At 41.8% G+C, this 11,634-nt stretch overlaps 1 protein-coding gene across 6 annotated transcripts in view; it reads right to left on the bottom strand.

The window, feature by feature from the left end:
* Positions 1-2,514: 2,514 nt before the first annotated feature.
* LOC101851313 overlaps positions 2,515-11,634 on the bottom strand; it is a 16,544-nt gene continuing 7,424 nt past the window's right edge. For 2 of the 6 annotated variants that reach the window (XM_005089894.3, XM_035970070.1), the window contains exons 2-3: positions 6,954-7,222; positions 2,515-5,751 (exon numbers count right to left, since the gene is read on the bottom strand). In XM_005089894.3, coding sequence (XP_005089951.2) covers positions 5,522-5,751; positions 6,954-7,222 — 499 coding nt within the window. In that variant the 3' untranslated portion in view covers positions 2,515-5,521. The remainder of the gene's footprint in view (positions 5,752-6,953; positions 7,223-11,634) is intronic. The other 4 variants (XM_005089895.3, XM_013083148.2, XM_035970082.1 and 1 more) reach the window with 2 other exon arrangements.

The following is an 11,634-nucleotide window of genomic DNA, read 5'->3' as shown; positions in this document are numbered from 1 at the left end:
CTCTCTCTCTCTCTCTCTCTCTCTCTCTCTCTCTCTCTCTCTCTCTCTCTCAATCTCTATTTAAACGTTTCATTCAAACGTGTCAGTTACATGTACCACTTATCATAACAAATGTAGCTCCTTATAGTCAGCTTCTTTGTTTACAAATGCTGGGTCAATGACCTTCTGAAATCTGTAGTAATAGCCACTGAGTTCTTTGTTAAGTACTTGTGCTTAACCACTGCAGGCTTTGCGCTGACTTTAAACTCTAATGTATATAATATACCTTTATGTACACAATGTACCTTGCTTCTCCAGTCGTCGCCCAATTATGTTCTTTAGTATTTATCAACCTGTTGCGATCTTTGAACAAAAAAAGCCAAGCTTAATGCGCTTGGTCTATAAATAAGAACTCTATCTTATTGAGGATGACATGGAGATTCGTAAAAGCTTTTAAGCGGTCCAGATGCGCGCTTGCTAGAACTCGAACACAGATGGTCCTGAAGAAGTTGGGGGGTGGGGTGATCAAACGGTTGATGTCCTTAGATGCTGTGCTAGATTCATCAATTTTAATTTAAAAAACAGAAAACAAAAACAGAAGACAGTAGACGAATATTTCAGAACACAGACATAAAGTCTAACCCAAGTAGACTTCAAAACTCGTGCTTCTGTATACTGATGGAGAGTTTAGAATCCGCTGGGCTCAAAACCAGTCGTCCTATCTCGTCATCAAGTTTCTTGTCTGCTCAAAAATTGTTGCATAGTGTAGAAAGGTGCTCGGTCATGACGAGAGTCCATATTATATTAACAAAAATTAATTATCGAACCTTGTCCTTCACATGTCTTTCCCTTAAGACAGGTCTAAGGACGAGTCTCCCTGAGAAATGGAGCATCAGACTTGGAATAGAGGGAAAGTATCCGAAAAGAAGGGAGAATGTTTTATCTTACATGGGTTCGAACCTCAACAATACATTTGTTCGTCGAATGCAGAATAAGCAGCTATGCTTCGTGTCTTCGTCCTATTGGTCGGACTTCAAAACGATTTACCAGTGGTCACAACCAAAAACGAACAGACCATGGATCCCAATTAACAATCACGGTACAACGTTAAACTCTAGGTTCTACATTGGGTTTCGTTTGTGGGTTTTTTTGGTATTCTAAATTTATATTCTCTTTGATTTTGCTAGGAAATCTTTAGAGCCAGGGTCTCAATGACGAATTTGAGTTCGAAAGCCTTGCATACCCTGTGAGCCTCACAGTGTCTGTATACGACACTGAAGAGATCCCAAAATGTTTTTTGGCACTGGCGGAAAGGAACGGCGTCATGGGTTCAATAAAACTCAACTCAACTTCTGAAGAGCGGGGAACGCTCAGGCATTCTCTCATCCCCGTGCATCCAAGCCATCGAGTCCCGCGGGGGTGAACAATCTACGTATATCATTATATCGGACTGATATCTCCCAGCTGCCTGTTGCTGAAGGTTGGCAGACGCAATCTGTTATTATTACCTTACTTCTTCCTAGTTCGTCTGTTATTTCTACCTGCCGTGTTACTTTTTCCGTATTCTCCCACTGCCATTGGGCCATGGCACACTCCTCTCGCACTCCAGGTAAATAAGACAAAGGACTAGAATTACATGGCCGCTCTGGTTTTGGTCTCTTAAGGGACCACAACAACAGAAAAGAGAAAGGATAATGGGTGAAAAGACAGCAAACGTCACTCATATGTTCAACTGGAAGTAACCATTAGCTGTTTCTTGTCGTTCCCAAGACACCGTTATTGCATCTTTGGTGCCGAGGTACGTAATGTGCGTGCTTTTACGGCACCTTTCACGCCTGTAGAAGATTGATTCTGCCTCATGTGAGCATGTTATAGCCAGTACAACGGTCTGCACCTTTCTCAAAAACCCCAATAAACTCTGCGTTGTATGCATGTTTTCTTTTCTTTCTTTTTATTTTGTGTTACTCAATAGAGTAAGTGAGCACACTACAATACTGAAAGCTGGTGGTTCGACTTTGACCAGTAGACCTCTTTCACCAGTAATCTGTTTTCTCGGTACGGTTTGAATGTAAGGTGTAAAAAAAAGGTGCGTGCGTGCATGCGCGCGCGTGAGTGAATGCACGTATGTGAGTGTGTGTGTGTGTGTGTGTGTGTGTGTGTGTGTGTGTGTGTGTGTGTGTGTGTGTGTGTGTATTATGTGTGCGTTTATGTGTGTGTTTCGGGAGGATCGGTTGCTTGTTTTGTTTTGTTCTTTTGGTTGTTGCTCTTTTATTTGTTGTCTTCTTTATCTGGGAAAAGGGGGTGGGGGTGTCTTTGCTGGATTTTCCCAACGAGTGATTGTTTTACCTAAATTCTTCTAAAGCTGAATGGTTGAACGCTCTTACATAGCTGCGCATAAATATAATATAGAAAATAATATATTTACACGATGTATGCTTACGCACATGCAAATATAACCCTTGGCGAATGTTTGAAAAAAACAAAACAAACACATGTAAGTAGAAGAACACAATATGATATACAAACAGTGGCACAGAAATAACTTTAATGGAGTTTATTGAAAGGATGAACTCATGGTGAGATCAAACAAAGAATCCATGAACATAACAATATATTGATCGATAACATTATTCAGAACAATGATATGTTGGATCAGTTATGCGAAAATGTACACATTGTTACAAAGTATCCTCTGAACACAATGTAGTTCTTACATTGTGGCCCAGTGTCACTGTCATTGTTACCACTGTTTCAGTTGTCGCCAGCGTCGTCGCCTGAGCTTTTGCCGATGTTAACTTCCTTTCCGTTTTATTTATCTTTGTTTTACCTTTTTAAAGGTTTCTTCAACTTTTTTGTTTGTTTGTTGTTGTTGTTGTTTTTTTGTTGCAATTTGCAGTTTCGGTTCAGTTGTTTAAATTGTTAGAACATTGCTGTGTGCAGACATTAGCGGCCTTGTAAGGCCAGCAATGATGCGCAGTAATGGTAGGCTAAATGTACAAATAAAAAATTCGAGAAAAAATTCTTTGAGCCCATACACAGAGATGGATCGGGAACGAAACATTTTGATACTACCGTATAAATGAAAGGCGGAAAGAATGAAGGGCTGAATGGTTGAATATTATGGAAGAAGAGCAGATAGCGGTTTGGAAAAGGAAATGTCGTCAAGTGTCTGGGTCGACCTTCATTTCCGTTATGTGTGCGATAGCATCGAATGGCGGGAAATTGACACGGGCCAGCCGTTGCTTTTTGGGGGCCCTCTCCGGCCAATATTAATGTATTATATCAAAGGCGACTCCGTTCCCCTTTCCTCCCCGCTCAAGACAGTAATTGGCCGTAAAAGAATTTCACGGTCGCCTAGCGATTGTGCTCCGTGCCCGATAAGCCGCTGGGACACACGATCTGCGAAAGGAGTGCGTGTGGCGATTAGGGAATTACAGAGAGTGGGGTGAGAATTATGAGGAAGTACTCAACTCTATAGAAGGCAAACAACGGAATCGCATGCAAATACTGCAGGCAATTATGCATGGGGGGCGGTCAGGGGAACATGAGACGGTGGACGGTAGGAGTGATGGAACTACGGGGACGGGGGGTGGGGGTGGAGTTGGTAGTTGTGAGTGTTTCTGAGTAAGTGTGAGTATGTGTCTGAGTGTGTGTTTTATGTAAGCATTTGCAGGTGCCTGTGCTAGTGTGTGATTTCGTGTGTGTGTGTGTGTGTGTGTATGTGTGTGTGTGTGTGTGTGTGTGTGTGTGTGTGTGTGTGTGTGTGTGTGTATCATGTTTGGGTGTGTTGTCTTGTGCAATCTGGATGGGGTACGAACCAGTCGCCTAAAAAGACAGATGAAAAGACGCATGTCGTCAAATTGCAAAGCATGCAATGGACAATGTGGATCTAACGGGCGTGTAATTTTTTTTTTAATGCAAGATCAAACAAGAATTGGGTTTCGATCCTGCTTTTCGTGCCAACCCAAGCTGAGAGGGACACAACATCCCAGCAGAAAGACCGAGATACTCGATAAAAGTTCTTCCCTCTCGGGAATCGAAATCAGGTCACTTCTATATATGCAATAGCGACTGCAAAGCGCCTAAAAGATCCACCACACACGCTATGCTTCTGTTGTGTTTTTTTATACATTAGTTAAATCAGTGTAACTGTCCTTTCTTGTGTTACTCCAGCAAGTTTCTATTTCGCTCTGGCATACAGCATACCCTCTCCACTCCTCACTTCAGGAACACAAGCACAACGACAAGTGCCGACAAACTCAAGAAAGAGCTCCCAAGACCTAGCCAAACGTACAAATTTGCCACTTTATAAAGCAGGTCAACTCCTGTTAAAATCGCAGTGTTGTTGAGGATCGTTGCTGTCATGACTATACCAAAAGTCATAATATAATACTCACTTCCGAAGTATCGTAGGGCCGAGATAGGAAACAGGAAATCTGTAGCTTTTTGTACACCTAACAGCACGGTTGTCCAAACCAGGAAGAGCCATTCCCCCACCCGTATTGTGAAAACCCAAAAGGAGAGTAGCAATGCATTTAGAGCTAAATTAAGCGATAATGCCTTTTTTATACCAAGAGTTGAGAACTCAACAAGAAAGCTTTCCATCATAGTCAAAAGAAAGGCCGACATTGCACCTAGATATTGACTAAAGTCTGATTCTTTTTTGTTTTTATTCCAGTCGTGGGCCACAGGTCCACAGAGGATGGAGACCAAGAGAACGCCGTTATTAATGGCTAAGACAGAAAAGCATAAGACGTAAAGAGTTTCTCTCCTTATAGCATGGAATGGCGAGCTGCAAGATAGATCTGACATCGACGAAGAAAAAATACTGTCTTTAGATTTTGCTTTAGTCAGTAATTGACAAAACAGGTGCCTCTCATCTCTTTTCCAACAACAGTCTTTCAAAATAGAGAGTGTTAGCGCAGTGGATTTTGATGTATTCGACTCGAAACTTGAACTGCTAAGGTTACCAGAAGTCTCAGTAGTGTTAGAAGTATCTCTTATCAAGTCAGTCGTCATAAATGAGCTATATTCACAGATTCTCCCGGATCCCAAAGGTTGGGTTTCTGTGGAAGAACTGTAACTGTAAGGACAAGTTCTTTCTTGACACTGTCCTTTTTCGTCCAATGTCTTCAGCTCCTCTTTCCCGTCGAGCGAGGAAAGACTGCTCATTCCACTCTCAGAGCGACTTTTGTAGTGGTGTTGGAGTTCTGTTGGATTTGTGTGAGCAGTGGTATCTCTATGGTGCAGTTCCTGGAGCTCAATTTCTTCCGTCTCCTTTTTAACCTGCTGTACTTCTTGTGGCGGATTACTTAATAACGAAATCCCGATTAGATGAACACAGAATGAAACAACTGACACTATCACGAAAGTCATTGGAACTTTATCCAAAACGTCGGGTGCTTCATAAAATATCCTCCCATCCTCTAGAACGTTCGGTTTGATGTAACGAGGGTTCACATATGCGGATGTCAGCTTATTAATGAAAATGGCTGCAATCCCTGGAGCTGTAACGACGCACGCGGTAACCATGACAACTCTATTAGGAAGCCAGTTCGCCACGTAGGTCAAATTTACGGCCAGCATTACACCCGAAGCGAGGCCAGGCAGGACAGCTAATGTCAAGGTTGCAGATGCTGACGCATGCGCAGCGGTGACGCAACACAAGAGCCAGGCGAGGTCGTGGAGAAGAGCCGCTACCGCCTGACATGTCTTTGGGCCCAGAACCCGCGAGAGCCGCGGGGCAAGGAGGAGCGAGATGGACTGTGAAACCTGGAGATTTGCATCAAAGAACGTTTGAATTTGAGGTGTACACAATAATATACAAACAATAGTCAGTGCTGTGGATTGTCTATAGTGTAGTAGACGCTCTTTGTTGGTGTGGTGTATTTGTGTGTTTGTGTTTGTGTGTGTGTTTGTTTGTTTGTGTGTCTGTCTGTGAGTGTGTGTTTGTGTTTGAGTGTGTATGTGTTTATGCGTGTATGTGCGTGAGTGTGTGTGTTTGTGTATGTGTATGTGATATGTGTGAGTGTGTATGTGTGCGCATGCGCGGCGCGCTTTGGTTTTGAGTTCTATTGCTCTTATTTGTTATTTTTATGTCTATAAGTATTGAAAACATAATTCATTGAAATAGTGAATAACCTGGTAATGAGGAAAATAGGCTTAGAAGATAGTTTAAGGGAGACAGAAAGGAAAGAAGCTAATACAACTGAGAGCAACAAGATTCATAAGGGAGCACATTCTTCTGAGAAACAAAGGGCGAAGAGTACAAAAGTAATCCTCTAAAGAGAGGTCAATCACACCAGAGCCGTGAGAAAACAAAACAACCAGCAGAAATAATTAGATATTTAGGACATAATCTGAACCAAAGGTACCCACATCGAGCGCACATGAGACTGGCTATGAAAGGAAGAAAAATTATTGTTCGGTAGACCACTGAATTCCCATAATGTTTGATATGCATTATACTTTTGAAGATAAAGTTTGGTTATCTCAATGTTTGTTTGCCACTGTACTATCAGATAATTGTTAGATCATATAACAAATAACATGAAATAGACGATTCAGAGACGAACTCACTCATCTAATTTTTAAGCTTTAATCTTAAGCTTAAGCCCAGAAACCTTTTGCACACTTGTAAATAGTAACTGATCAAGTAGCAACATATGCAAAACATGTTCTGTGATGACAGATATGGAACTAAATGTGCTTTTAGACAAGATGCCCTCGACTCAGTGAAAGGCAAGGGGGTGGTAGTTAATAGCATTTATTTTAAGTAACCACGTTTCCATCATTCGCACACTATGCTATTCGCATCAAAATCATTACTCTTTCTAGTCAAGAGAAATAGTTTTTTTTTACGAAGAACATTTTTTCAAAAATCATTTTTCAGGCCTGCTAATACAGTGGCCCCTAGCAGTTTTAAAAATACTGATAAAAGAAACCGTGGTTCTGTGAGCACATGAGGCATTTACCAGAAAGAGAGACGATATCCAGGTGGGATCGTTGTGCTTGCAGTCTGTGCAGCAATGGTATCTCAAGTAAGATCTGACGTATCTTGTCCAGATGGTCAAATCGAAAGGAGAGCCGTTGGGTAAACTGATCAGGACCGTGCCCACAGCCACACTCCAGGCGAAGAAACCTTCTTTCTGAGGCTTCGAACTCAAACACATTGATGTTGCTGGTGAAGAAAGTTGATGTTTCCTTGGTCAAGATTCGTTTCCTTGTTTCAGAGTCATGGAATCTCATCCGAAAAGTATTTAAAAAACCCAGAAAACAATCATTTACTCAAGACAAACACTCAAAGAGACGGTATTCTACAATCATATTTTTTTCTTTTAACAAATGTGTAGCTAGCACGACGTGCTTCTTCAAAAATTCCTGACCCAACTGAAAAAGGATTGCGAAAATTCTGAACTTAATATCGCTCTAACCTAGTCTTACAAGCAGCTTGAATAGTAATACCACCTGCTGCCAAGTCTACTACAGCTTTAAATATTAATTGCCATGAGTCAGGTGCAAATCAAAACCGGGGGATTACTTATTTCAGACCACACGTTGCATTCAATTTACCAAAAAAGATGATTCTTCTCTTGTCATTATTGTTGGATCTGTCCGTGTCACAGGCCCAAATTAATTCGAAGAGGAATTTGGCTTGTCATTTTATAATCACAACCCAAGTATTTGGGAAAGTTTATCTTAGCTCATGGGGCAGATGTGACATTTCATTGCGTGGGATGGGAAACGTTTTAGATTGTCTAGTTCGGTATTCGCATTTATTTTTAGATTATTTTTATAAGAAGAAGGAAAGAACGAATATGCCACAAGAATTTTTTTTCAAAATCGTAAAAACAACAGGGGAAGACTTTTGAAATATATTGTGGTCAAATCAACAGAACAGGAGAACAGAAAAAAATGTTAACGTTTTCGATCATCGAGAGAGAATGATAGTGGTAGACGGACAGAGAAAAGGGGGGGGGGGGGGGTCAAAAGATTGGGGGGGGGGGCAGAGAGAGGAGAAAGTGCGGGAGATAGCGAGCAAGTAGGGAGAGGGGAAAGATCAGAGAAAAGAGTGCGATTTAAAGTCCAGACTTACGTACATAACGAAGCTAAAGTACATTTGCTGTGTTTGCGAATGTGTGTTTTTATGTCAGATGTCTGAGCGGCTCACGACAGCTTCTGTTGAATAACACTTCGATTTCTAATCATTGGCAATAAAACGTCCCCTGATTTGAGAAATAGAATCAAAATTAAATTGCCTCCCGGAAAAAGTAACTTGTGCAGGAAATGAGAAGTGGCAATAACGGCGGCGTCTACCAGCAAGGGCGACAAGGCTTACGAGGTAATCGTTTCATGCTGGCATTTGAGAGAAAGACTTTTTAATTTGATTAGACGCTGACGAGAGAAAACCCGTCTAGTGTCGTATTGAATGAGTTGATTTTGATGCATTGTTCGAGCAGGCTTTGATTGGTTAGATTGTGTGCCAAGTGTATTGTGGGTAGAGACTCATTACACGAGCCAGAGTTCTCGCTCACGCACTAGCCGTCAATGCACGTGCAGGGAGTGTGCGCCAGCCGGCTATGTTTGGAAATAGGAACGGGTTTGACGCTGGCGACTTGCAGAGCGGCTGGCAAGCAAGTCGGGTTTTTGTCCCGGAAATCAGCTCAATTGGCGTGAGAACAATTTCACAGCCTCGGAAGCAATCTGCACTTGGCACATAATATCCAGACGAATTGTAAGACTGGATGTTAGCATAGAAATTTCCGGACATCAGAAATTGGTCAATTGTGCAACAGATCACGTGTTACTGGCCTCATCGGCCAAATGGCGAGCTGGTGTGGTCACGTGGCGCCAGATTTCTTAGCTGCCTCTTGCATTTTGATTAATGACTTTGAGCCTCTGCCTCGAGCGGCCGGGGCAATGCTGGAAGCACTCCCGTGAGGTCCATATTCTCCACTGGTTTGTACAAAGGAATTCCCTCGGAGAACACTCGCAGACTTGTCTCTCTATCCTCCAAGACACGACGTTGAGATGTCAGTTTCTGTTTCTCTATGTACACATTCTTTGTTTTTGTTTTTAAAATCTTTTCAGAGAAAATGCTAAATCTGAATAATATACCCAATTTATCTAAAAGAAACTGGGTTGTCTTTTTTAATCAGAGGGAAATAATCTTATTGATTTATTTAATTGGACAGCGTACCTGTCTCTTTTCGATTCATGAAGATGATATGCAGACGACAAACGCACAGATGTCAAAATGAATTTAAAAAGTAATCTTTTGTACTGAATTTATTTCTCACAGATGTTCAATTGCTCTAAGAACTTGATGTGACACGAGTCAAAACAGCATGAGCTGGATGTTAACATTAATTTGTCAAATAACTCTGAGAAGAGAAGACCGCTGAGTTTCCCGGCACAGCTCTTGGGAGCGACGAATGGGGGGGGGGGCAGGAGGAGTTGGAGTCCATTTAAAAGAATAAATGTATCTCACTTTTGCTTTTGACACATTTTGTCATAAACTCAATTTCAAACGTAACGGATTACCAGATCAGAACAAAACTCTTGGGGAACACCACAAACATTTTATGATACGACTCATTCATTTTCACAAGTAAGACATTTTGTTTTAAAGAAAAAGAATACTTTCTGTGAATTTTACCTAGTCATCTTTTATTTGGCCGTTTCTGTGTCTTGATCAGATTCTCAAGCCATGTATAATGCATTCATTCAAAGTCAATCTTTGGACATCAAATTATTATTTGCAGGCTTTCTTATTTAATGTGGCACATGCAAAAAGACTCCATATATTAATAAAAACAACCTAATTCTTTATAAGCTTGCGGCACTACACCCCCCCCCCCAATCCCCATACGCTTTTAAGTTTGGAGGGGCTTTACCCACCAAGAATCCCCGTTATTGAAAAGGTTCTGGGCTTATCGGGTTACGTTAACGTTCAGTTTAAAAAGGAAGAGTCGCATAATCACAAGTAACAACATTCATGCATAAGTAACTTATTCTGTTTGAGGTAAGATTTCTTGAATGCTGGGTAATAAGATTCCAAAGAGGCAAAAGTTGAGTGAAAAAATGTTTGTTTTCTTGAGATCAAATCAAGGATAAAGTCGTGACGTTGGAGACATTGCGCTGAGAAAATGGTAATGACATAATATATAAGGAACGACACAAGGATGAGGAAGATAGTGGAATACTAGTAACGGCTTCCAGTCTCTTTCTGAGCGGTGTCACAGTAAGAATATTGTTAACTTAGCCCTAAAGACGACGAGACCGAAATTTTTGGCGAGAAATTTTAAAACCAGTATCGATGGTGACAAAATATTCCAGGTCTAGATTTAGCATTACTTTGACGAAGTGCTTGTTTTCATAGCTACAATGTATACACAAAGGTAATTAGTAAGTTATATAATATATTTAAAACCTAGTTCACGTAACTAGCATGTTAGCAATGTGCGATTTGGATGAATCTGCAGTGTTGTGAAACGATGTTTCGGTGGGTGGGGGGGGGGGGAGAGTATTCTTGTTGTATTCAAGGCTTCAAACCTTCAAATGGTTATCGGCTAAGAAAACATTTGAAGACCACAAAGGAAAATCGAGTGAAGTCTTGAATTCAAGATCAGATTAAATAACCTCTTTTCAAAACGGCCCCTAACTCAAGACTGAGTCCCTTCATTGGCTTGACAGCAGGCTTAACAAATAACCCAAAAAAATTGCTTCAATTGTTTTGAGACTATGATCGTGATTCCACGGTGTCTTCGTTTGTGTGTGTCTTATTTAAACTAAAGAGCGCCGCGATGGATCTGTAAAGGTCAGTTAATGGTAAATGAAAGTAAGACAACGAGGGATTGGAGAGGGGGGGGGGTCGAGAAGGATTGAAAGAATTGGGACCAACCAGTGTCATCCCCATCTACCCTGTAAGTAGAAAATAAGTAAAACAAGAAAAAGCGAAGAAAAAGACACGTAAGAAAAAGACTTCCTCCAGGCAAAGTTTCCCTCTCGAACACAAGGAGTCCTTGTGACCGCCAATCTGCGGCCAACAATTTCCAGGCCAACTCGACCAATATCGATGGTGATAAAAGCAGCCAGGGCTAGCGAGGCGGACCCATGACAGGCTCGGGGTGAGTTGAGGAATTGAGAAAAGGCCCCGATCAATACGGCCTCCTCTCGACACCACTGTGAGTCAGGGTCCCAGGGGACCGCCCCTTTTCATCCGCGGGTCACGCCCATAGGGGGTGGGACGTTCTGGCGGAGACGTAAACACACTTAGAGTAGAGCGCCAGCGATCCTTATGGTGGATGCGCACCACACGACTATGTTGGAATCTCAAGGTTCGATCTGCACGATGCAGAGTCATTGAAACGGGTGTGATTTTTTATGTCTGAAAAAGCCTGTCATTATTCCAAGACCGTATTCTGTGTATGCCCTTCACGCTATGGGTTTCGCAAGAACGCCAGTGAGAGAGAGAGAGAGAGAGAGAGAGAGAGAGAGAGAGAGAGAGAGAGAGAGAGAGAGAGAGAGAGAGAGAGAGAGACAGACAGACAGAGACAGAGGTTGTTGAGTATGGATGACAAGAGGTTTGTTTGTCAGCCGAGTGTATTTTGGAGGGTTTCTTTTTACCATGAACTGTACCAAATGTTGTTGTAG

The sequence above is a fragment of the Aplysia californica genome, unplaced genomic scaffold, assembly GCF_000002075.1.
Source record: "Aplysia californica isolate F4 #8 unplaced genomic scaffold, AplCal3.0 scaffold00010, whole genome shotgun sequence".
NCBI lineage: Eukaryota > Metazoa > Mollusca > Gastropoda > Aplysiida > Aplysiidae > Aplysia > Aplysia californica.
Note: the sequence above shows the minus strand (reverse complement) of the source record. Positions and strands in the feature narration are given on the sequence as shown.